General features: G+C 44.6%; 1 protein-coding gene across 1 annotated transcript in view; it reads right to left on the reverse strand.

The window, feature by feature from the left end:
• Positions 1-13993: 13993 nt before the first annotated feature.
• Positions 13994-26737, reverse strand: part of PMPCA (peptidase, mitochondrial processing alpha subunit) — a 37760-nt gene continuing 25016 nt past the window's right edge. Inside the window, exons 12-13 of the mRNA XM_029611062.1 lie at positions 26560-26704; positions 13994-15480 (exon numbers count right to left, since the gene is read on the reverse strand). Of these exons, the coding sequence (XP_029466922.1) occupies positions 15311-15480; positions 26560-26704 (315 nt within the window). The 3' untranslated portion in view covers positions 13994-15310. The remainder of the gene's footprint in view (positions 15481-26559; positions 26705-26737) is intronic.

Raw genomic sequence — 26737 nt, forward strand, 5'->3', positions numbered from 1 at the left:
CCACCCATATTGCAGGCGTGGACAACGGTCAGGCGGATTACCTCAGTCGGCAACACCTAGACCCAGGGGAGTGGGAGCTGTCGGCCGAGGCGATGTATCTCATAACCCAGCGTTGGGGGGTTCCGCACTTGGACTTGATGGTGACTCGGCAAAGGTGGTGCGTTTCTTCAGCCGAAGGCGAGAGCACGGTTCGGAAGGCGTGGATGCACTGGTGCTTCCATGGCCTCTTCACATCCTCCTATATATGTTTCCTCTGTGGCCCCTAGTGGGAAAAGAGCCACGAGAATCACTAGCCCCCCATCAGGGGCTAGTGATTCTCGTGGCTCCGGAGTGGCCGCAGCATCCGTGGTTCGCGGATCTCGTCAATCTGGCGGTGGACGGGCCATTGCGGCTAGGTCATCTTCCGAATCTCCTTCGACAGGGTCCGGTATTTTTCGATCTGGCGGATCGCTTTTGTCTGGCGTCTGAGGAAGAGAGGTTATCCGGGCGCGTAGATCTTCGACTATGCTTACTTATGCTAGAGTATGGAAGGTTTTTGACTCATGGTGTGGTGACTTAAAGATCTCGCCACGACGGTCTTCTGTGGGACATATCCTTACGTTTTTGCAGGAGGGTTTGAAGAAGGGTTTGGCCTACAGTTCGCTTAGAGTTCAGGTAACGGCTCTGGGTTGCTCGAGAGGTAAGGTTGAAGGTTTCTCTCTTGCGAATCACCCGAATGTTGCTCGTTTTTTGCGTGGAGTTAGGAACTTGCATCCTCCTGTGAGGGTTCCCTGTCCTTCCTGGAACTTGAACTTGGTACTCCGTGGTCTATGCGCGGCCCCTTTTGAGCCTATTAAGAGGACCTCGTTGAAGGATTTAACTCTCAAGACGGTATTCCTAGTGGTCATTTCGTCAGCGTGTCGTGTTTCAGAACTGCAGGCTCTTTCATGCAGGGAACAGTTCTTGCGTATTTCAGAGTTGGGAGTCTCCTTACGCACAGTACCTTCCTTCTTGCTAAAGGTGGTTTCGGCCTTTCATGTTAATCAGACTGTGGAATTGCCTTCTTTTTCAGAGGAGGAGCTCCAGTCTACTCAAGGTCGGGACTTAAGGCGTTTGGATGTCAGTCGTGTACTCCTGAGGTATTTGGAGGTGACTAATGAGTTTCGGAGATTGGATCACCTGTTTGTGTTGTGGAATGGCCCCAAAAAGGGCCTTCAGGCATCCAAGACAACTATCGCTCGGTGGTTGAAGACCGCAATCGCATCCACATACATTGGTTGCGGTAAGGCTGTTCCTGATGGGCTGAAGGCTCACTCTCTACGTTCTCAGGCGACTTCTTGGGCTGAAAGCCAGTTTGTTTCTTGCCAGGAGATTTGCAGGCTGGCCACCTGGAAATCCTTTCATACTTTTGCGAGGCATTATCGCTTGGATGTTCGTGGTCCGTCGACTGAGTCCTTTGGGAGCAGCGTAATTCGAGCGGGACTCTCGGGGTCCCACCCCATTTAAGGCGGCTTGGGTACATCCCAGCAGTCTGGACTGATCCTGGTACGTACAGGGAAAGGAAAATTAGTTTCTTACCTGATAATTTTCGTTCCTGTAGTACCAAGAATCAGTCCAGACGCCCGCCCACGTCTGTTTTCTGAGAGTCCGCTCGTGTTGTCTACTGGTTAGTTCTGTGGCAGTGATCTACCCTTACAGGTTATACTTACAAGCGTTTAGGCAGTTTAAGTTGTTTTGAGTTGGGTTCTAATCTACTGTATAGGGTGACAGGGTTGTTTTCTGTCTTTCAGAGATGTTACTACTTGATCTGGTCAGTGGTTTAAAAAAAAAAAAAGGGTTGTTGGCGGAAGTGTTTGTTTAGTTCTTTCTGCTTTGATATCACATATATTGAGGGATCGCAGGTGGCACACCAGTATATCTAGTGGGTGCTTTTCTCTGACTCCATCTGCTGGATGGGAGGCATAACCCAGCAGTCTGGACTGATCCTTGGTACTACAGGAACGAAAATTATCAGGTAAGAAACTAATTTTCCGTTGCAGTACCAAGCCCCGTCTCTTGTCTCGCAATGGGCTACAGATAATGTCAAACAATGGCACCTCAGATTCATTCATTTGCTGGTTCAATAAATAAACTTTCCATGTGCATATTTATTTATTAAAACATTTATTTTCTGCCTATAACAAAAAAGAATTGTGCTAAGTGGATTCCATAAATTTACATTAAACACCGATACAGTTTTCATACTATTACGTTACAGATCAAAATAAAATATCTTGTCTTAAATGCAAGCATTCAAACTAAATACCTGGCTAACAAAAAAAAAAAAAAAAAAAAGATTGCTTTTACTTGTTTATGGAAATGAGCAATAGCTTCAACAACATTGCAAATTAACTGCTAGTGATTTCCTTAAAACTGGACCTACAGTAGAAAAAGCCTTCTGCCTAGTCTGTGACAGATGAACAGTTTTAAAACTAGGTACAGTTAAAAGATTTTTATCAGAAGACCTTAAATCACAGACTGGACTACAGTATTCAAAAAGGCCTCTTAAGATAGGAAGGATATCCAAACTAAGTTTTAAAATGAAAGTATGGATTTTAAACTTTATCCGTTGAGTTATGAGTAACCAATGCAACTCTCTTAATATTGGGGTAATGTGCTACCATCTTTGGGTCCCACTTATATGGCGAGCTGCCGAATTCTAAAGGATTTGCAATGCGCGCAGGTGTTTTTCAGGTAATCCAATATAAAGAGAGTTGCAATAATCAATAGTGGTTAGTATACAGGACTGCACAATGATTCTAAAGTCTCTAGGGTCTAAAATATATTTCAAGCGTCTTAAAAGATGTAATTTAAAATAATCTGCCTGAAGTGCCTCCTGTAATTGTGCCTAAATGACAACTGGGAATCAAATTAAACACCCAAATTCCATACTACATTTTAAAATGGAATTTCGATTCCAAGGATTGATAGAAGAGAAAAATATTTCTGTTCTAAAAAAAAAATTCTCATCTCTAGAAAAATATGACTTCAAATAACAAGAAAAACATGTATCAAATGAATGTTAAAAACTTATCTTTGTAATCCCAATCAATGTAAAGGAAAAAATTCTTGAAGGATCTCGGCTCATTTGCACTATGAAACATTACCGAGGCTGTGTTCAAGTACATCAAAGCCCAACCCGCCCATGTTTCAGCGAAAATATCGCCTGCCTCGGGTTCAAACAATCTAGCAAAATATATAAAACATGAAAATGCATTAAACATTAAAATGTTCCCCTTGTACACAACGAAGTCCCCAAATACATTCATGCCTCCATGGCTTTTTTTTATTTATGCATTTTACAATTTAAACACCAAGAAAATATCTTGTGTAGAAAGCATTTAACCATAGTCAAATATATTTTATTTATTTATTCATTTATTTTATTTAACAGTTTTTCTATATCGACATTAAAATGCACATCATATCGGTTTACATTATAACAATGAAGAAGGGATGGGGAAACAGGACAACCAATAAATAGAAAGTGTAAGTAAGGCAGAGGCAAGATTAACAGTGTAGAAGAAATAAGAGATAAAACTAATGGAGCAAGAATATTTACAAAATGCAGCGAAAGCATAAAATTACATAATTACAGTATTCAACAAAAAAATTCTTTGGATCAATGAAGGTTACATCTGTAGAGCGCGGGTGGGCAGGAGGCGGTAAGAGGTTTAGTCTGGGAAGGCCTGGTGAAAAAGCCATGTTTTAAGCATTGTTTCGGAATTTTAGGGGGCATGGCTCAAGGCGGAGATGAGGGGGTAGGGTATTCCAGTGGGTGGGGCCAGCGATCGAAAATATTGTGAAAAACAATCATGTTACTCCCCTAAACATTACACATATATAGAACATAGATATTATTCCCCTACTCATTTATGCTTTTAAAGTCCTCTTTGTAAAGGGGGGGGGGGGGGGGGTACTTACACAACCTAAAGCAATAACCAATATCCTTCAATTGAATGACAAGACCTTATTTGGGATATACATTTTCTAACGGATCCAGCCATAAACTCTTAGTACTTTTAGCCTTCCTACAGGGGAGATGATGTTATAATCTCAGAAGAGTACTTTTTTATAAAATTCTCTAATTGGTCAGGGTGGAAAAACATGTATGAAATATTTCTATACTTTATACAACACTTGCATGGGTACTTAAGTATGTACATAGCCCCCAATTTTAAAACCTGTGGTCTTAAATTCAGAAAGAGTTTCCTTCTAAGCTGTGTGGCTCGCGCCAAATCAGGGAATATTCCAACTTTTAAGCCCAGAAATGTTTCAGTTCTATTTCGAAGATATGTCCTTAAGATCCAGTTCTTATCGGATTCAAGAAGAAACGTCACTATCAATGTAGCTGGTTTCACTTGAGCAGTTTGTGTCGTTTCTATTAAGTTTGTTATATCCAGTTTTGAAGTATCTGGAATTGCAGATGTTATTGGAGTCAATACTTGATATTCATTTTCGCCTTCTTTTTCCTAAAGAATGGCTATATAATATATTTTAGATGTTGGGGGGGGGGAACCACCGCTTCAGGGACCTTTAATATCTGTAAGAGATATTGTCTCCACATATCACGTGGGGTCACCAGAGGATCTTTAGGAAAGTTAAACGTATATTTCTACCCTCTAATTTGATTTTCCATATTTTCCATACGATTCTCCAATATTGTGTTTTCTTTAATAATGCAGCTTTGAAGATTTCTCATTTCTTTAATATCAATTTCAACCTTAGCAGATTTAATTACTTGTGTTTTCATTTCTTCCTCAACTTTTCCAACTCTTTCCATAGTGTTATTTATCAGTACAGCCAAAGGGTTAAACTGATTAAAAAGATTATCATTTACAGTCTGCACAGCTTCCCATATTTTTCTAAGGAAAAGACTTCAGGTTTAGTTATTTCCTTTTTTTTAGGCAATTGAAAAAGTACTTCCCTTACTGTTGGAGGCTGTTCCATACTGCTTACAGCATCTCCTAGGCTGGTTTCTTCCCCCGTGTGCAGTGTTAGATGGTTCTCTCCTCCGCCTTCCTCGTCTACCAACGAGCCTCCAGCGATCTCGCTCTCACTCCTCCGGGGAAAACCATTCCCGTCATCCTCTTGCAAGGCCGCAGGATTTCCTGGGGGCATCCGAACAACCGTGGAAAAGGTCGTTTGAAGCTCTTGAGGGGAAGCGGTTTCATCTTCCACCCGCTCCCCCTGCTGCGAGCCAACATCCGGTTTCTATTCCCGAATGACGTGTCAGTCCATCGGGCCCTGGACACGACCCTCCATGGTTTCTCCATTACTTTCTCTCTCCTTAATTCTCCTTTTTCTTGCTGTATGTGGCATTGTACTTGCAAATATACTCAAATTTTCTCGGAGCCCGTGTCACACACGTCCGGTCCTGTCCTGCCTCCATGGCTTTTTAAATGGTGCTCCTTATATATAAGGAGCAACGTTGGATTTACTTCCTTAACACTGTTTACCCGTTTGGCTTGAATAAGGAAAATGAGTGGTTTGATGTTGATGGCACTTTTCCAGGGGTATGAATTTTGTTGCTTTGATTAGCTGAAGTTTGTCTATACTGTTAATTTGTTGTTTGGTTTGATTGGTTGATCATATGCATTGCCTTACTGATGCTGTTGGATGCTGAAATGAGGTTTTGATTGGTGGATGCAGGAGGTTTTTGTTTGGTGATGTGTGTTTGGATGAATGTAATAGTGTGATTGGATGAGTAGATGGCTTTGTACTCAGACGGTCATTGGTCGGTGGAGCTATCAGTTTGAATGCTGTGCTTTGATTGGTTAGTATGTCCCTTTAAATTTACAATGGAGTTTGTGTTTGAGCTGTACACTATTTAAAAAGCTGTTGCGTATCGCGTTACTCACCCCCAATGCAAGGCCTTGCTACTCTCCTCCATACAGCAGAACACTGCCATGACTGCTGTTCCCCACAGCCCTCCTTAAGTGCATATGCGCCTGACGGCTTAACATTTAAAGGCCACAGCACCAAATGATGACATCACCAGCTCGGGCCCTATAAGGGCCTCCCAGACATCCTTTCCTTGCCTCAGCAATAGGCCTTCCTATGACTTGTAGTGCATGTTGCTTCCTGCTTTGCTGCCCTGCGTCGTCTGTCCAGCCTGAACTTGCCTTGCCAGCCCAGCCTGTTCCTCTTCCTGTCCCGCCTTTCGCCTGCTTATCCCTCGGACTGATATCTGGTTTTGACCCTTGCTTGGACCTCCGGTTTTGCCTGTCTGCTGCCCACCTCAGTCCTTGCCTGGTCCTGGACTCTGCTACTTTGCTAACAACCAGAGACCCTCATCTAAGTCCTGCTGGCCCCAGCACCCAAAGGCTCAACACGAGGGGAACGAGGGCTGGTAAAGATGAAGCCTCTACCTGGTCTCTGCCTCATCAGGGTCTGCCTCCTAGTGGTCAGAACTTACAGGGCTCCTCCCTGCAGGTAGAGTCAGTCTCATCCCAGCCTAAGAGTCCACAGCCACAACAAAAGCTATGGAGGTATGTTTGTGTGTGGGGACTGTATTGTGTACAAGAGGAACTTTTTAATGTTTGTTTTGTGTTGAATGTATTTTCATGCTTTATATATTTTTCTAAATTATTTGAACTCCTGAGGCAGGCAATTTTTTCGCCAAAACATGGGCCAATGTTGGGTTAGGTTTTGAGGTAATGAATACAGCATTGATGGTGTTTCATAGCACAATCAAGCTGAGTGCCTTCAAGAATTTTTTCCTTTACACTGGTTAGGATTACCAAGATAAGTTTTTAACATTCATTTGAAAAGATAAATGCCATTTAATATGTACACGGAGAAAGTGTATTGAATTAGCAAATAATGAATCTGAGGTGCAGTAGTCTGACACCAGCTGTAGCCCATTGTGAGGCAAGACATGGGTTATTGCAATACCAAGCACCATTATTTGTCTGATGCTGTGTTCATATTAATGTTAGTAACAGAGCAATGAAAGTGTTATTAGTTTATTTTGTCCTTTTCTTATATATTGTTTGACATTGTTAGAAGAGATACTGTTTTTTTATTATACAGTTCACCTGTTTAAATGTCAGTCATACGATATAGGCCAAGAAAACTATGGCCATAGAAGTAAGTTTGAACTATGGCCATAGAAGTAAGTTTGAAATAATATAGATTAAGGTATGATGTGTACCTTCTGTATTTCTATATAATGTCCAACATTTTTAATTACAATTTTTCAGTGTTGATTTTGTTATAAGTGCTACTCCCCCCCCCTCCCCCCCAATCATGGCTGTAGAAAGACTAAGGAGAAATTTGTTCTTACCTGATAAATTTGTTCTTTGAATCTAGCCAGACCAGTCCACCTGCATAGATTATGCCCCCCAATCAGCAGACAGAGACTAACAGGCTTGCTGTCATTCCTTATAGGCTCCTCTGCTGACCTCAGTCTGCCAGTATATCCTGTAAGAAGCTAAGAAAACTCATCAACTCTCTTCTCTCCTCAATCAAGGGGCTTCAAGGAAGAATATTAATTGACTAAAAATAACTGCACAACAAAAATTCTATAACAAACAGATCTAAAATTTTTAACTTACCGCTGAGCAAGGTTAACTATCAATATTACTTCTTCCTGAAATATGCACCAGCAGATAATCCAAATGAGCAGGGTCCTGGAATGGTCTGCTGAATGTAAAGAGAAAATTATCAGGTAAGAACAAATTTCTCCTTCCTCTTCATCCAGCCAGACCTGTCCAGATGCATGGGATGTTCCAAATTTACTTCTCAAATGGGCAGGATACAGCCAAAACCAGTCTCAAAAAGTATGAGCCAAAAGATGCCTCTTCTATTGCCCAAACAACCAGACAATAAAGCTTTGAGAAGGAATGTAATGACGACCAGGTCATTGCTTTACAAATTTCAGCCAGTGACACCAAGCTAAGCATCACCTATGAAGCGACCTGTGCTGTAGTGGAGTGTGCCCCTTATCTAGTAGGCTGCTCCAATGCACCAAAGTAGCCTTAGAGGCTGTAGAAGCTTCTTTATATCCTCCATATAGTACAGCATACAGATGATTGGACTTTCTGAAACTATCTGTGACCCTTGAGTATCACAAGAGAATTTGCCTCATGTCCAAACAGTGATGTTGAGCATACTCCTCCCTGCATGATTCCCTATGGAAGGAAGGAAAACACACCACCTAAGATGAAATCACATTCGGAAGAAAAGAAAGGAACTATGTGAATGTTCACCATATCATGAATACCAATAAGGGCTCCATGCATGAAAGCACTTGTAATTTAGAAAAACATTTTGCTGAAAAAATGGCTACTAAGGAAACTGCCTTAAATGTGAGATGTTTAATCAAAGGCTGTTGGCCTACATCCACATATTTTATAATATGTGCGTCTGTCGTATGCACATGTTATGAAATGCGATGGTTGAACGATGCATGGCTACATAAATGCATATATGCTGCCACGCACAGTTGTTTGAAAGTTATCCTCTGTTTGTTTACACTGGAGAAAAACTAAAAGACAAGAAAAGAAACATGAAAAGGAGGCGATTCAAGAAGAGACCAAGTGACCCTGCTGTTTGAAGAGCGGACAGAAGACGACTGAGCTGGCTCGTTTGGCATTGCTGGCATAAAGATAACTGTGCATATTCAGGAAAAGTCTATAAATCTTAAGTTAGGAGAGAGCAATGCTTGGCACTGTTAGATGATATCATTCAATCATGTAGCTGTCTTGTCCCACAGAGCGTGGCTGGCTGCAAGCCTTTTTTTTTTAAATAAACTTTGCTACCTCCCTGTTGTTCTCCTCCAGCATCAGAGTGAGAATGCTGTTAGTAGCTCCTGCTACCAGAGCCATTAAGGAAATCAAAGGCATGTGGGACTACCCTGTGTTTGAACCCATCAGTGGCAAGAAACTCAAACCCCTAACTAACATCATCATTCATCAAAATGCATATGGCATTAACACAACGCGAAAATGATGATAATACATGGCGTGAATGTAAATTTGTATTGGGGGTGGGCTTTAGTTAAATTAGGGGCAATATCCGCACCGAGCGATAGCATAAAGCAGGCAAACTCCACACCGAACACAATCTGCGCATCAGTAGCCGTAAATACTTGGCCCCTTCAAGAACTGTAACCACATCTGGATGCGATGCCAAAGTCCCCCCTTGTCAGCTCAGACCAGACCGTGGGATGTACCAAACCTTCCCTACAAGGGTGGCCACCGAGACAGTCTTGCTCGAAGCACCTGCTGACTCAAGGAACCAAATTCTGGCACCTGTACATCAAGGCGGTAATGTCGAGCAAAGGTACACATATATCCACAATGCTTTTTGAGGAGAATACTGAAGAGCTGCACTTCCTGCAGGGGTCTATGTACTAGGGGCTGACGTCAGATTGAAATCTGATCCGTCTCCAACTGCTAGCAGGAGTACACTATACCCATTAGTCCTGAGTCCATCTGCACGCTAGGAAAGCTTGATTGCCCCTATTTGGACCACTCCACAGAACAAAAAGATGATCTGAAACTCTGAAGTCATTGGTAACCTGAAGGTAACTATACACTTTGACTAAAAGATGGACAATACACCCGAGAGAGGTGAGGAGAGCAAGGACCCGGTCAACTGCCAGCCTGCAGAGGGTCTCTGACTTGGCCCTCACGAGCCATCGTCCAGGTAAGGATGGACTAGGACTTCTTCTCGCCGGAGAGCGGCGCGGCCGCACCTACCGACCATGACCTTGGTAAAAGTGTGAGGGGCAGTGGCTAGACCGAAGGGCAGAGCCTGGAACTGAAAATACTGGCCCAGGATGTTGAATTGGAAATACTTCTGATGCTTGCGTATGTGTAAGTAAGCCTCAAGTCGAGAGAGGCCAGATATTCGCCGGAGCAAGCAGCCGCTATTACCGCCCTCAGGGTCTCCATTCGAAAATGTGGTACCTTGAGGGCCTGGTTGACTCTTTTGAGGTCCAAGATTGGACAGAAGGAACTGTCCTTTTTTGGCACCACGAAGTAGATGGAATACTGGCCGGCGCCTTGTTCCTCCACCGGGACTGGGACTATGGCTTCCAGCTCTTGGAGCCTGGCAAGAGTCTGGCACATGGCAGCCTGCTTCCGGTGTCCGCAAGGAGAGACTAGGTACAGATCCGGCAGGTCTCGAGCAAACTCCAATGTGTAACCTCTCTCTATTATTTCGAGAACCCACTGGTCCGACATGATTTTGGCCCATTCCTCTAAGAACAATGAGAGATGACCACCTAAGTTTGGAATGGAGGAATGGACCGGTCGGATCTCATTGGGAGGCAGGCTTTGCGGTAGAGTGTTGTGGATTACCATCTCAGAAGGCACCACGTCCCCGAAAGGAGACCAGGACTGTGAGCTGGAGGAATTTCCTCTAGAGAAGGCACCACGCGCCCGATTATTATACCTTCGCTGACCCCGGAAGCGGGAACAGGTAGGGAAAAAGGACTTCGAGGGTTTCGGGCCGTCCTCCGGCAGCTTATGGACCTTGTTCTCCCCCAAGGACTTAGTAAGATGTACCAGGTCCTCGCCAAAGAGCAACTTACCCTTGAAAGGAAGTGTGCCCAACTGAGACTTGGAGGAAGAATCCGCCGACCAATTGCGCAGCCAAAGGAGATGTCTGGCCGACACTGATGAACCATCGCCTTGGCCTGTACGTGGAGTAAGTCGTAAAGAGCATCCGCCCCCGTACGCCACAGTGCCTTCCAACCGTTCAGCCTGCTCCACCTCTGCAGACGGGAGGTCCTGGGTGCTGAGCAATTGTTGAACCCACCTAAGGCTTGCCCGCTGCATGAGACTGCTGCATATCGTCGCCCGGACTTTTAAGGCCAAAACTTCAAAGATATTCTTGAGATAGAATTTGAGCTTACGGTCCTGTATGTCTTTCAAAGCCGTGGCTCCCACCACCGGAATAGTGGTGTGCTTGGTGACCGCAGACACAGAAGAATCCACCTTGGGAATTTTAAGCATCTCCAGGCAATCCTTGGAGCTTGTCCATAGCTCTCCCCACTTGCAGGCCAGTCTCGGGAGCTTTCCATTCCCGGAGGAGCAGCAGCTTGTGCATAGGATGGAAGGGGAAAGTGCATGGAGGAGCCCTGAGTCCCGCCAGGACCAGGTCCACATGAGCCGGCATTGCGGCCATCATCGTATCCTCCAGAGGAATCTCAATTCCCAGCTTCTGAAGTATGATGGGAATGAGCGGCTCCAGCTCTTCCCTCTGAAACAAGCGGAGCACTTGGGAGTCATTCCCCTCCAGAGGGGGGCAGGCCCCGCCAAATCCGCATCCTGATCTGGTGCCACAGGTGGGGCTGGAGGATCCGAGGGTGGAGGAACCCCCGGTACCACTCGAAACTGAACTGGACCCATGCGCATCCGGCGCCGTTGGGAGCGAGCGGAGAGGGCATCTGTGAAATTTTAGTGGGGGGGGACCTGGAGGAGGTTCCTGTTTCTCTTGTAAACTAGCTAAATATTTATTATTATTTATTTATTATTTTTATATACCGACATTCGATCTCATTCGGGATATCACATTCGGTTTTACATTCAGGTACTGTAGGTATTTCTCTATCCCCAGAGGCTTACAATCTAAATTTTTGTACCTGAGGCAATGAAGGTAAAAGTGACTTGCCCAAGGTCACAAGGAGCGACAGGACTCTAACCACTAGGCTATTCCTCCTCCCTCAATAAGATTTGTGCATTAATAGCACAAATTCTGAAGAAAAACGTGGTCAGGGTATCCGGGGTGGGGTGGGGGTGGCGGTCAGGGGCCTCGTTCTGAGCCCACATGGGCTCAAATCGGGGTGGAGACATTGAAAATCAGGCTCCTGTGTCTCCTGCAGCTCTGAATCGGGAGCTGCAGAGATCCCCAAGATGGCCACCGTTCCCGCGGTTTGCCGACTCAGGAACTGCCTGGCCATGCAGTGAGAGGAACCTCCCCCGGGTCTTCGGCTTGATCGCTGCCGAAGACCTGAGGGCCCTCCCCGTCCGGCAGGCATCCCGAGCAAAGGCCTTCGCGGGAAAGCCGCAAAGCAGGCTCCCTGAAGGCCAGGTACTGATTAGAACGCGGCATGACTGCAGAGAAAAAAAGCCACTAAAAGAGCTAAAAATAGCTGAGCTGTCCAGTGCTGAGGACCGGGTGCAGGAGAATGAACCCTGCTCGCTCCCTAGTTAAATAACAAAAGCTGCCGAGTGATCAGTCAGCCCTTCGGGTGAAGTGCCCCAATCCTTTTTTTTTTTAAACTTTAGAAATGCAGGGGAATGAGCTTCCCTGCTGGCACAGCCGGGGAATGGAGCTGCTGGCATCTGCTGGAGACAGACAAATACTGAAGGGCTGCAGGGTAGGCTCTGTCCTGATATAGGATACCCTTTCAGTTTTGGTCTGTCTCCATCTGCTGGTCAGGAGGCTCAACCTATGGTCTGGCCTGATCCGGGTATGAACAGAAACTTTGCCTTTATGTTCTATATACACCTGCTGTAATAACTCTGGAATCATTGATCGCTGTTACTAATCTGGAAGTTGCTCTTTCTTCTAGAGTTGATTCAGTTTTAGGATCATTGGGAAATTTGACTGTCCAAGTAAATGAGCATTCTTAAAATATTTAGGAATAAGCAGAACAACTGGTTGCTGTTGGAGAAAAGTGTTCATTTGTATATGAAATTAATATGGTCTTGATTAAGGATAATCAGCTTTTGCATAGGAAGGTTGAAATTGTAGGTACTTATGTAAAGAGATTTAATTTGAGGTTTTTTAATTTTCCTGGATATCCAATGGTTCCTCCTGTGGAAATGTTTACATCTTACTTAGATTTTTTTAAGGTTTCTAAGGAGATAGTCCCATTTATTACCAAGGTTTACTACTTATCAGATGCTAAAGTAGATATCTTACATTCTAAAATAGGGGATGTCAATGTTAGACAACACTTTTCATCTTACAGGGTTTCTTGAGGAATCCAATTCTGTTAAGGATAGAGCTACCCTTTTAGTAGTTTATGCATGTGAATCTGACAAACAGTGAGCTAAGACTTTTTTTTTTTCCATATAAGAGTCCTTTTTCTTGAGCATACAATCTCAATATTCCCAGATGAATTAGGGAGATGCACTCTTGATTAAAAAGCATAAAGTGTTGGCCCTTGGTGCCACCTTTTTACTGAAATGTCCTTGCAAATGTATTATTAGGTTTCGATCCTATTCAGTTAGAGAGTTTCCTACAGAATGTCTGTTCCAGTATGAGTGCTGTTACATGAATCCTAATATGGCCTTAGTAATATACAGTAATAGATGGCCAAGTATTTTTCTTGTTATGTATTTTTAATTCTCTCTCCTCTTTAATATAGTACGAGTAACAGTAAATTGTTTTCCTTGTTTTTGCATTATAATTTTCTCAAACTACTGTTATTTTCTTGAATCAAGAGTCTCGAATATATTGAAAGTGGAAAAACCCCCCCCCAAAAAAAAACCCTAAACCATTTAGAGACACTACCCCAAGTGAACTTTACATGGAAAATCTGACAGGTGAGAAAGAACTTTCAGACATAAGAAAGCACACAAAGTAGGGTTTTAAAAGAGATCTAAGCACAATGCTAATGGAGCCAGGGAGGAAGACGCCACAATGGTGAGCATGCAATCAGCTTTCTTGCTAAATGCTGAAATGGTGTTGAGAAAGGTGCCCCTGCTCAAAACTCTTTCAGGACATTTACTTCACACCCACTTTGTCTGCCTCTCCCACAATTATCCATCCATCTGCACAAAAATCAATTTCACACAGAAGCTATTTACAAGTTAGATTGAACTGTTGCTTTGAACACCTGAACAATACCTACTGTTTTTCCTTTAACAACTGTGGACAGGCGATTTTACTTTATGGCTTTAAATTGATCCAACACACCCAGGAATTTTGCACTAATGGGGTTGAAACATTCAGTACCAAGAAAGTCAATCCAAACTCAATCATGCATAAAAATAAGATATCACACTGCCAGTTAGATATAAGAGCAGGTTTCTCATTTAATTTGTCCAGTAATATAAACAGTATGTACATCACTAGCATATGTACATTTATAATTTAATTACATTTTCTGAAAATATTACTGCATTGAATGATTCACAACATCGTAACAGAAGCACACACTTAACTGACATTCCTGTGTGAGAGACGTTATCATACTTTCCTATAATTCTGTATGCACAAGGAAGGACCATGCAAGCAGTTTCACTACTCAATAAGGGAATGCCATGAGGATAATACCTACAGTGTATTCACAACCTAGATAACAGCAAGGAAAATAGAAAAATACAGAGCATATCGGCCCACTTGCTTCTTCCACATCACATTGAAAACGTTTTCCCATTAACAGCATGCCGTTGTTTAAAACACTTTCAGCTCAGGTTTGAAATGGAGTTTAAGCAAGTCACAAAAGCACGCAGAGGTAGGAACTAGTTTTGACTTCTGTTTTCATAGATTTTATTTTCAGTTTACAGTATCTGAATTTATTGTAGCATTCCAAAAAGAAATGACTTTTCCATAACTAGAGAGGACAGTCTCAGCATCAAAACGTGTTCCTAACTCCAAATCATGACATCCATAGACTATACTTAACACTATGGGATTAAACACAGCTCCACCATGGCTGGTAGTTTTCCTGTGCCCAAATTCACAATCTGAGATAAGAACAGAAAAATATATTTAAAATAGATGTAAATTCCTCCTTACACTAGGTCCAGTTTAATAAGTTATTGTTGCAGAACTAATTGTTGCACTAACTGACATAACTTAGTCTTCAGACATCTTTAAAAATGATGTCATGAGTTATGCCACAGCACCTTTTATGTTAGGGTCCTGGCTTTGTAACTATTTTCTAAATTCAAATGCTTTACAGCAGTCATAAAAAAAGAGGGATAGATATATTAGAAATACTTAATTCTTCTTTAAAATGAAAGAAAAAAACTGCAAAAGTAATTTGTGGCTTAGCCCTCAGTGCTCTGGATCCTCTTTACTAAGGGGATGGGGCTTGTGAAAAATTCTTACTATACCTGTCCCACTACTTTATCACTCTGTTTTGAAGTTCTATTCATCATGCTCCTGCTTTCAGTTAGGGGTTCCAGCATTTCCTCCAATGCTCAAAATGTTATCCACCATATATGAATCAGGACAAATAACCTATTCCATCAAAGATGTTATTCAGCTCAAAGAAAATCATCCCTTTTGCACTCTGTATTTAAGTGTCCCTTCTTCCAGGTAATTAAAGAACCGTAAACAAAAGTAACTACTTCTGTTTTCTACCCTTTGAGGCACCGTTTTATCGAAAAAGTCTGTAAGTCCTGGGCAGACGTCCATCATTACTGGAGAGGGCTGTCTGAATGTGATCATACTCCGGCAGCTCAGTTAGGTCTCCCAGTGCGGCCACGGCAGGCTTGTTGCGAAGCATTTTTGTGACCACTCTCTTAACATCACTGGATTTTACATTACCTATAGGAGATACAAGGAAGAAACTTTAAAAAAAAAAAAAAATCCTGGAAGAGAAAATGTTGTTTGAAAACGAATCTGCAATTTCTTCTGCATTAGGAATAATGTACTTGCACAGATCACACAACAGCAGGGATACACAACCCATTGGTCTGGAATGATCTGAGTATGTACAGGAATGTACTTGCATAGATTACTCGACAGCAACTGAGGCAGATACTGTAATACAGTGTCAAAACATAGCCCTGAGTGAGAAAAAGAACTCTTCCTGGGTTCTCCACCTAAATTTAGCATCCACTTTAGGATATTTTAACTGCTCTAAGGCCTTCTCAGGCAGTGGATACAGCTTTGCCACAGCTCTGCTTCTAAAATATCCCATTCTACAGAGATAAAGGCTTTAGCCATCCTCTGAAAAGATCTCACGGGTCCTCTAAGCCGCTCTGAAATGGGGTGGTCACCCTCCTGATCACGTTCCACCTTTTTGTCTTTGATAGCCAGCTCTGCAAGATCCTGGGTAACTCCTCTCTTTTAAAGAGGCAAACATCAGGATCATCCCTGTCAGCCACATGGATTTCCTCTATACCATCTGGCTCTGACTCCAGCTCCTGTCTTTCTGGAACTTCTCACCCGATGCCACTGCATCAAGATCAAAGTCCAGATCTAGGTCCAACAACTTCTGTAGAAGGCTGAAGCCCGGCTTGTGTTCAACAAATTGAGAGCTTGCATACATTAAACCTCTGTAGAAGTACCTAGAGGAGCTTCCGGAGCTGTAGAAACGTCAGAATTGGAGCCGTTCTTAAATAAAAATGCCTTGTGCATTAAAACAAATTCTAGACAGAAAAGCTCCTCAGAATCCTGCTCTAATCAATCATGAACCACTGGAACTGTAGATCCCTCCCCCTACGATGCACTAACACCCCCCCCCCTGTCTTCCAAGGAGGTCAAGATCGGCAGGTCAGAGATGAACTCCCTGCCTTCCCTTTCCAGATAGGGAGGGCTCAGAATGGCTGTCATCCCAGTTATGCTTAGCCACAGCGAGGCCCAAATCAGAGCCAGTGGTCACGTTCCTAGATACTGACTTATTTTATTTATATGCCGCCTATGCATACGCTCTAGGCAGCTTACAACCAACATACACAATAAAATCAGTTCAAAATAAAACAATTTAAAATCGTGTTGACAGCATTAAATATCTCTGCACTTGAGAAAATACCTACAGAATGACTCGGAGTAAACTTGTTTCAAAGAAAATGTTTTTCAACTGTTTTTCTAAGTGGTCTAATACATTGCAAAAATCTTATCTCATAAGGCAAATTGTTCCAAAGAACTGGGGCAGCTACCGAGAAGGCACATTGACAAGATTCAGATAATTGCGCCTAATGTACAGACAGGAATTCCAACAATGCCTGTTGTGATGAGCATTATGCCCTGGATGGCTTGGTAACCCATGTATGGAGTGGAGGGCAAGCAATTTACGAACAAATTACGTTGCTTGTATATAATCTTGAACTGGATGGAAAGTCAGCGAAGATCAGCACACACAGGTCTAAAGTGTTCATGAATTAGAGTCTAGATACAAGCCAGGCTGCAGCATTCTGCAGAAATGTCATGGTCTCACCTTGCCATGCAGCCTCACCATGCCCTCTTCCAGGCTGCTGTGTCACCTCTCCACCAGCAGAGGTCTCCAGTGAGCTCTGCCCCAGCTACCCAAGCCATCTCCTCTCTCTGCCTGTGATGACAGCCTCCTCTCCACGAGGGAGCCCTTAGTGAGCTTCAACACCAGCATTGCCAAAACTCCTTCTCACTGCTCACACCACACCCAAAACCTCCAGACCCATTTAGCCCAGCCTTGCCAGAACCATCTTGTTTCATAGCGTCATTCTTGGCTCCTTGACCTCATCTCTGTCTCTCTTTCTAAGCCTTGTGTTCTCTGAGCCTTCTGTTCTCCTGTTCCTAGCTCTGTGGCCTACTCAGGCCTTCCTCACCTTGTGGCCTCCAGTCCTTCTGTTCTCCTGTTCCTAGCTGTGTGGTCTACTCAGGCCTTTCTGTGCCTAGTGGCCTTGGTTCTTTTACCTGGTGGCCTTTGGGCCTTCTCCTACGCTGCTTTCGAGCCTCAGTGTTCTTTGTTCAGTGTTGTCTTGTCCAGCCCTTGTCCCATTCTTTCTGCCTTGCCTAGTCCTGACCTTGTCTGATCCTGTTGTGTCTTGTCCCATCCCTGTCTAGACCCACTCTGTGTCTGTACCTTGTCTTAGTCTTTGTCCTGGGCTTGCCCCAAGAAGTAGCCTTGCTCCAATCCAGCTCCGCTTTGCTATAGCCCAGTCCATCCTTGATCCTGCCTACCCAGCCTGTTCCATTGTACAGTCCAGCCCAGCCTGCTCCAGCTTCCGGTATGCACAGCCACCGAAGCCAAGATCTGCCAGTCCCCAGAAACCAAGGGCTCACAACCTACGGGTGACGGGACGGGCTAGGCAAAAGATAATCCAAGCTCCAGCTATGCAGTCCTGCACTGCTCCTGAGGGGTATTCCTGTTCTCAGAACATCTATCTTTGATAAAAAGTTTATTAAAAAATGTTTATATACCATCTTTACAATTAAATGATATACATAACTAAAATAACAAAATTAGTACATTATAAAAAAATATAACAAAGAAATGACCAAAGATTTTTACAACAAGGTGCAGTGCCATAAGGGGTCAGGAGAACGAAAGGCACGTGGAGATCTGTGCGTTCTGAAAGATGAGATTAAACCAAGAGGAACTAAGGGGGGAGAGAAAGTGAATTGAATGCTACCGAAATAAGTATGTCTTTAGATTTTTATTTTTAAATTCTTTGTGTGACGATATCTGCCTTAGATAATCTGGGATGGAATTCCAGAGTGAAGGGCAAGTGACTGAAAAAGCATGTCTTCTGGTGATTTCGAGCCTAGCGAGGCGAACATTAGGGACTTTCAATAAGATTTTATGTAGGGAGCGTAGATGTCTGCCACATCTACGCTCCCTACATACAGGCGAACCAGCAGAGCTGGTTCGCCCTGTTATCCTTACACCGTGAAGGACTAACAAGCGGTCCGCCTTGCACACCGGTTCTGAAAGTTCCAGATACCGCACCAAAAGCCTACAGACATTTAAAATGGCGGAGGAGGCAGTATTTTTCTGTGTCCTTGAGCCTATCTAAGAATGGCAATGAAATGGGCTCATTTAAGTGAAACTCCGAGACTACCTTGGGCAAGAAGGATGGAACAGTACGAAGTTGTAATGCTCCTGGAGAGATTCGGAGGAGCGGTTCCCGACACGACAATGCCTGTAGTTCAGAGATGCAATAAGCCAAGCATATAGACATCAGGAACACCGTTTTCAGGGTTAATAAGTGCAAGGAAAGACTGCACAGCAGCCGAAAGAAGGCCTTGTCAAAAACTCCAACACTAGATTAAGATTCCATAAGGGAACCGGCCACCATAGGGGTGGCCAGAGGTCCTTCACCTCTGTGGGCCATGTCATGATGAGCTGACAGGCAGGTTCTGTTCACCTCACCCCTGAAACAAGAGAGCGCCGCTAACTGGTCCTTCAAGGAGTTAAGGGCCATCCCTTTATTCAAGCTATCCTGAAAAATTCCAGAACCAGTGGGATTTTGTTCGTCCGAGGGGCAACACCATGTTCCTCACACCAGGCCTCAAGTACTCTCCTGACCCGGACGGAGAAAACTTCCGCACGCGGAGCAAGGGGGTAATTACAATCGCTGAATATCCAAGCTTCACCAGGCAAGCCCTCTCAAGGGCAAACCATAAGACAAAATCAAGACGGATCCTCAAGAAGGACCGGTCCCTTGCTGAAGCAGAACCCTGTGCGCTGGTAGGCACAGGGGGTCTCCACCCGGAGTTTCTGCATGGCTGCATACCATGGACATTTGGGCCAATCTGAAGCTACTAGTAGGACTAATCCCCTGTGGTGCTTGATTCTGCGAATGACCCTGCCCAGCGGGGCCATGGAGGGAAGGCATACAGTAAGTCCTCTTCTGGCCAGGCCTGAACAAGAGCGTCGATCCCCAGGGACTGCTACGACTGAAGAATCGGGGAACCTTTGCATTGTGAGATGCAGCCCGTCTGTCGATGGATGGGATGCCCCAGCAATCTACCATTAGCTGAAAGGCTTTGGCAGACAACACCCATTCTCCTGGACGCAGACTCTCCCTGCTTAGAAGTCTGCTTGACGTTGTCTTTCCCTGCGATGTGGGAGGCAGAGATCATCTGTAGATGTAATTTCACCCATTCCATAAGGAGATCTATCTCCAAAGACACTTGCTATCTTTTGGTTCCTCCCTGGCAGTTGATGTAGGGCACAGTTGTTGCATTGTCCGACATCATGCAGACCACCTGACCCTGGAGTATGTGGCTGAACTGTAGACACGCCAATCTGACTGCCTAGGCTTCCAGGTGATTTATGTTCCAGAGCTCCTCCTTCCTTGGTCCAATGCCCTTGGGCCATCAGTTTCTGACAGTGAACTCCCCAGCCCCGTAGGCTCGAGTCTGTTGTGAGGACCAGCCAGTTCGACGGGAACAGGGTTACACCCTTGCCCAAGTGAGCTTCCTGCAGCCACCACTGAAGTGAAGACATACTTCCACCAGTAGGTGGGTAAAAATCAAAAGTTTTGAGACAGGGGGTTCCCAAAGTGACAGCAGGGGGCGTTGAAGTGGTCGCATGTGTCCTCGCTTAGGGTACCACCTCCAGGGTTGACGCCATCAAACCAGTGACGCACTTGGGACATCATCTTTCTTATCTGCATGGGCGGGGGGAAAGCATTGCACTGCTTGGTGCTGAAATGGACTCTCAGATATTCCAAGGACTGGGAGGATTTGAGACTGCTTTGGTCCATATATACAACCCAATCAACCTCTTGAAACAGGGAGGTCACCCTGCTGGTCACTCAAGGACTCTCTTCCACGGGCCTTCGCCCGTATCACCCAGCTGTCCAAGTTTGGGTGCACCAGGATTCCCTCTTTTCTCAGTACCGCTGCTACGACCACCATAATCTTGGAAAATTTATGGGGCAGTGGCCAGGCTGAAGGCAGTGCCCAGAACCAATAATGGCAGCCCAGTACCGCAGGCGTAGGAAATACTTATGTTCTTGGTGGATTGGAATAGGAAGGTAGACCTTGAAAAGGTCCAGGGAGGTTAAGAACTCTCCCAGTTGTATGGCCATTATCAGGGAGCGCAGCGTTTCCATGCGGAAATTAATTCCCTGTAGGTGTCGGTTGACACTCTTTGAGGTTCAGGATGGGGCGAAAGGAGCCCTCCTTCTTGGATATGATGAAATAGATGGATTAACACCCTATGTCTTCCTGGGGTGCGGGTACTAGAATTATAGCCTTCAAACTGAGAAGCCTTACCAAGGTAGACTCAACTGTCTGTTTCCTGTGCTGGGAGTGGTATACATCATGGTCATGTCCCAAGGAGAGTAGCGAAACTCCAGAACGTATCCTTCCTGTACGACATCCAGTACCCATTTGTCCAAAGCGATCTTGACCCACTTCTGGTGAAAGAGGGACAGCGAGGGTGGGTCAGTAGAACTTCACTGGGGGGAGGGGGGTGCTTTTGGGACGAACTTGAACCCAAACTTGCCTCTCTCCTTGGACTGCCAACTCCGAAAGGACTGAGACCTCTCGAAGGACAGAGGCCTCTGAAATGTCTGTGGGAGCCCCTGGACTAACCCCTCATGGGGTGAGGGGTGCTGTAACTGTTTTCTCTTATCTTCTGGTAACCGTGACCCTGATGATTCACCCCTTTTTCTGTCCAGCTTTTCCAATTCACTTCAGATGAAGAGTGATTAAAGGGCATCTTTGTGGGGTTTGCCTTAGAGTTCGCATCAGCTGACCAATTTTGTGGCCATGGCTGTCTTCTGGCCGCTACCACTGACTAGGTTAGACCCATGTCAGATAAAAGGGCCACGAGGGCACGACAAGAAGCAATCTATAAGGTCATTGCTGCCGCCTCAAAGGCTTAAGGATGGACCCCATCCGACTATTATGCGCATCCTTCAAGGCTGCTCCTCTCTCCACTGGGATAGTTGTTTGCTTCAAGACGGCGCAGACTAGCGCGTCCACCAAATGCTCTCTCACTACCAGATCCAGTGAGTACAGAGCTTTAATACTTGTTCCCCCTTTTAAAACTTGCTTCTGGGTGCCCCCAATCCAGATCATTCAACACCTGGATGGCTTCCAGTACTGGAGAGTAGCAGCAAGCTTTCCGTAGGGAAATCAGACTGGACCAAGGAATCTGGATCCTCTGTGTCATCCAGGTCCCTGCCAGGGATACCCTTGGTGAGGCGAGACATGCCTTGAGATCTGTCGATAGGGATGGGAGAAGGAGGGCTTACCAGTTCTCTACTTCTACCAAAACATTCTAAATGTCCCACCACACAGCCTTCTGCATATTCATTCTGACACTGTGACGCATAGTTAACTTACTGACAAAGCACTTTACCTACCTGCATCAGCATAAAAGAAATCTCTATGTCCCTGCGAATGGCATCAAATTCACTTCCACCTACTTTCAAACTACCCAAAATTCCCATTTTCAAACTGAACAGTTCAATCCATTAGTCCCTCTTCTATCACAGTCTCACTCTATCCGCTAACATACGCAACCAAACACTAATATCAAACAAAAACCTCAAAACTCTTACATCAGCAGAACTGTGCAATTCATTTTAAAAGTGACTGGCTCCCAGGTTTTTTTTTTTTTATCTGTCTTCTCAAACACATTCCTAAGGGGGGGTCACCTCCTCTCCCGCCAAACAACTGTTACACTCAATGAAGAGGTTAGTTAAGTGATAAAGCACTTTACATTGTGCTAAAATCTCTTCACAAGAAACTCTCCTTAATAACACAAGTCTAAAAACTTAGATGCAAATATGAGCATCTCTACACCAGTTGAGGCTCTGTCCGGACAGGGGCCAGTAAGGTTGCAGACTGCGCTTGCACGAAGGCTTGAAGGCCCTGGAAAAATAATTCCATCCAAGGTGGCAAGACTTATGCCTAGCCCAGGAAGTACTGGGGTAGGTGCCGCTGAATTTCCCTCTCCCACGGATCGCCCAGTCCTGGGGCACTAAGATCCGAGGTATTTCCAGTTAAGACTATGGCTAACCCATCATCTGAATGGGAGGAGCTGGGCTTAGCAAAGTCCAAGGAAGCCAGCTCTCCTTGGGCTTCCTCACAGTGCTGACACAGGTTGGAATTTAGGTCAGGCTGAGAAGGCTTATTACGACAAGCAGCTCAGAGAGCAAGGCACTTAGGTTTCTTGGTTGCCAGCACCATTGATGGCGGTAATAGTCGGCTGGCACCTAAAAAATTATATGCGCACAAATCTAGAGCGCCTAGACAGGGCGCGACAAAGTGCATGCTCGGTCCATGCGCTCAGCTTTTCCTGTATGCGCTTACAACGTTGCTTGCTTAAGTACATTCTGACTTTATGCGCCCAGCACTTTCAGAGTCGTGTGTAAGTGCTCGCTGACATTACACGCACAACCGACACACTGCGCGTATCGACTTCCTACATAGGGCTGTACAACACACACAGCAACGCGCACAAGATGGCACCAATGAGGTCAACCACGCGGTGTGCCTAATGCGGGGCCTAGCCCACAGAGGGCTACTCACCTGCTCGGAGGCCCAATTCCCCTTACCCCCCATGGGAGCAGGAATGTTGTCGGTACAGCTCGCCGAGCACGGATACCAGAGGAAACCTACCGGAAGTCCCTCCAATCATCTCTGGATCGGTAAATCTTTATTTATTTATTTATTTTTTAACTTATCTGGGCTCAGCGCTTTCCGGCTGAGGTCAGAGACGGTCTCCGGCTGCGGGGGGAGAGGGCTTTGGCAGTCACCGCCGCACTCAGCTTCCTAAGCCCGCTGCCTTTCAGCTGCTTCAGCAGCAAAGACCTTGCCAGGAACCGGCTACCGGATCAAGGCATACCTCTGAGGGATCTCAGAAATCACCTCAGGAATTCTCAACTGAGGAAGGGACCTATAGGAATCACTGCAGGAGAGCGGGGCTCAGTCTTTCTCCAATTTAAAAGTAGAAATTCTTCTTCCAATGGGTACAGTGATCCCGATAGGGAAAGCATGTCCACATCTGCTAGGAGACTGAGAGATACTGAAAGGCTGAGGTCACTGCAGGTGTGTATCTAAGGTGACATCAGCTTTGAAACCTGACTCCATCTCCATCTGCTAGCAGGGGAGCATACAATCCATTGGTCATGAGTCAGTCTGGCTACACGTTAGGAAAAGAGGCATTATTAAAAACTGTACTACTGATCGGAAATCTTGTGGTTGTAATAGTTGCTTTAAGGGGTGCAGTAATCGTAATTTAAAAAATCCAGCTTTAATTATAACACCAAGATTTGTTTGTGAGACCATTTTCACCTCACTATTGTTAATAATTACAGGGCCTAGGTTTACAATAGGGTTTCTGCGTGAAAGACAGATGATTTTGGTCTTAGATAAAGCGCAAGCCTATTATTTATCAACCAGGCCTTAACTGCAGTCATACAGCTAAAACATTTTTCATTTGTTTCAGTCCATGAACTCTCAAAATGGTATGTAGAGCTGATATCATCAGTGTAAATCCTGAACTTTCCCACTGACTTTCCAGTTGTCAAATTGGGGCCAGGTAAATATTAAAACAATAGGGCTGAGAGAACAGCTTCTTGGCTTCCTAAATCGGCGGAAAATCCCCCAACCGGCCCTCTCTGCCTCCCATACATGCCCTTTCAGAGCCCAGAGGCTTGGATACCACCCCACTGACCACCACAATGCGGGACATTTCTTCCCGTGCTCAGCAGGAGCCACCATTCTCAGTGCCATTGGGCCGTGCACTGCCACAAGGCAGCCACTTACTCTCTCTCTCTTACACCAAAAGCAAGGGCTCCACCTGAATGTCCCACAGGAGACTGCCCACACGCTGACAACTGCTCATTTACAGCTCAAGCACTGACTGCCCCCTTAATGCTGAAACCCACCCCCTCCCTCCTTTTTTTTCTTTTAATAAACTAACAAAAATTCCATTAGAAAAAGGAAAAAAAATGAAGTTCCCTGAACCAAAGCAGAAGAATCCAGGCAATCTGCAGTACAGAAGAAAAGAGAGGCAGGGGAATGAGGGAGCAAGCAGCACTGGCTTTCAACGCCCTCAGTGAAGGACAGGAGCATTAGGGACCTGCCCACTCCTGAGAGCAATCTGTCCACTGAACCAGCTGACTGCAGGTAAAGCACCTCTATCACCTGCTGGAGACGGAGAATACTGGAAAGCTGCAGGTGGCACAGTGCCTTAAGTACTGTAGTATACAGTGAAGTAGGGGGAGAAAAAAAACCACAAACATCAGTCTGGACTGGACTAGTGGATGAAGAGGAAACAGATATTCAAAAAACAGAGTACTCCTCAGAACTTACTCTAAGTTTCTTCAAAAATATTATCAGAATTCCATCGAAATCAAGAAATACTACCACCAATGTTCATTTCTAAACCACATGTAAGCACTGCTGAACAAATGTTGCATAACCTAGACCGCAGAAAGGCCATTTTGCTCTACTTGGACAGAAAAACACTCATAAAAAGCTTGGCTGATTTCCTATCTTATGACACAGTGAAAAAAGGCTCAGCAGACAAAAAGCAAATGTTAGCCAGATGGTTGACACAATGTATCTCATTGCTACAAAACCATGAATTTAAAAACATCTCACTCGATAAAAGCACATGAGGACAGGGCAATGGCTGTATCGATGGCTCATCACAATTCAGCAACAATCCTGGATATGTGCAAGGCTCCACTTGATCATCTACACAAACCAAATATTGCTGTCTAGAAAAGGACTTTTGTAATGACAGTGTATTTGGATAAGCAGTTCTAAAAAACATTTTTAAATAATCAGTCTAAATTTCCTGTAAAATACAAGGTGGGTTGCTAACAGAAAAAAAAAATCATGGTAAATCAAAATCAGTGACAATCTTGTGTGGTGATTGTATACCTTTCACAGGTGTTCTCCATGAACAGCAAAAGAAATAGCTACCCAATTCCTCTCTCCTCCACCGGAAGTTTATCTAGCTTGGAAAAAGACTGAGGAGACCCAAACTGTTAAGTGCTAAATCAGCTTAAAGGCGCTGCCCCATGAACACAAAAGTACCATATCAAATTTAGTAGAATCAAATTTAAGTTTATTATTGCACATCAATAAGCAATGCAAGTGACTTCGGGAGGGACAGAGTCGCAGTTCTCTCTGTAGAGAAGAACTACTCTGTGTCTCCCTGTATGTCAGTGAGTGCTGGGTTTTTTTATAGGTAAAACATACAATAATCCCTAATATGGATCTATGGATGGGAGTACCACGTGTTAAGTTTCTTGTTTCAAAACAAGATAAATTAAATCTAAGTTACCCTGATCCCCCTCCCAAATTGAGGCCCACTTGCCTGATGTTCACATCAATCTTCCATTAGTCCTTTGTCCTGTCAGGTTTTTACCCTCAGGGAGGTTCCCAAGACTCTGGTTATGCTGGTACCACTTTAGCTGGAACATAGTCCGTGAAATGCTAACCTTTTCCTTCTGCTTTTTTGTGACCCTATGATCTTCCATCATAAGTTTTTGACATCTCCTGCTGCAGTTCAGATGTCTCCTATAATTTCTCCAAATCAGGGTCAATAGGGCAGTTAAGGTTCCCATGGTCAGAACTGCAAGCAGGCCAAGGCAGCAAAGGATTCTGGGCGAGCCATAGTCTCCATATTGGTTTCAAACTCAGGCACACATATCAAAACGTGGGAATGCTAATGCAGGACGTCCCAAGCATGCTCAGAAACTAAAGTTAAAGTTTCTGGGCTTTGAGAGAAAAACAACCAATTCAGCATCATTGGATGAAATCACTCATCTTGTGTGGCTGTTTGTTCTGCTGTCCATGGAGAACACCAATAACAAGTAACCAATTTTGATATACAAACAAATGCATACTATAAAGCTTGATATTTTTCTGTACAACATGTTAACAAAATACAGAAGTTTTACAGAATTGCATAAAGCAATGAAGGGGGCAGATCTGACTCACTAATAAGATCGCAGAGCTCATGGGGCAACTTCCGAGCACCAGTAGCCAGCACTTGTCTTCCTACGTCTTCAAAAATGACAGGTCGGGATTCCAAGTTCATCATCAGCATGGATTTCAGCTGAGTTTTTGCTCGCTCCAGCTCCACCTCAAGGCAGAAACAATGAAAAATGGTCAGCAC

This window comes from Rhinatrema bivittatum, chromosome 8 (genome assembly GCF_901001135.1).
Source record: "Rhinatrema bivittatum chromosome 8, aRhiBiv1.1, whole genome shotgun sequence".
In the NCBI taxonomy this organism is placed as follows: Eukaryota; Metazoa; Chordata; class Amphibia; order Gymnophiona; family Rhinatrematidae; genus Rhinatrema; species Rhinatrema bivittatum.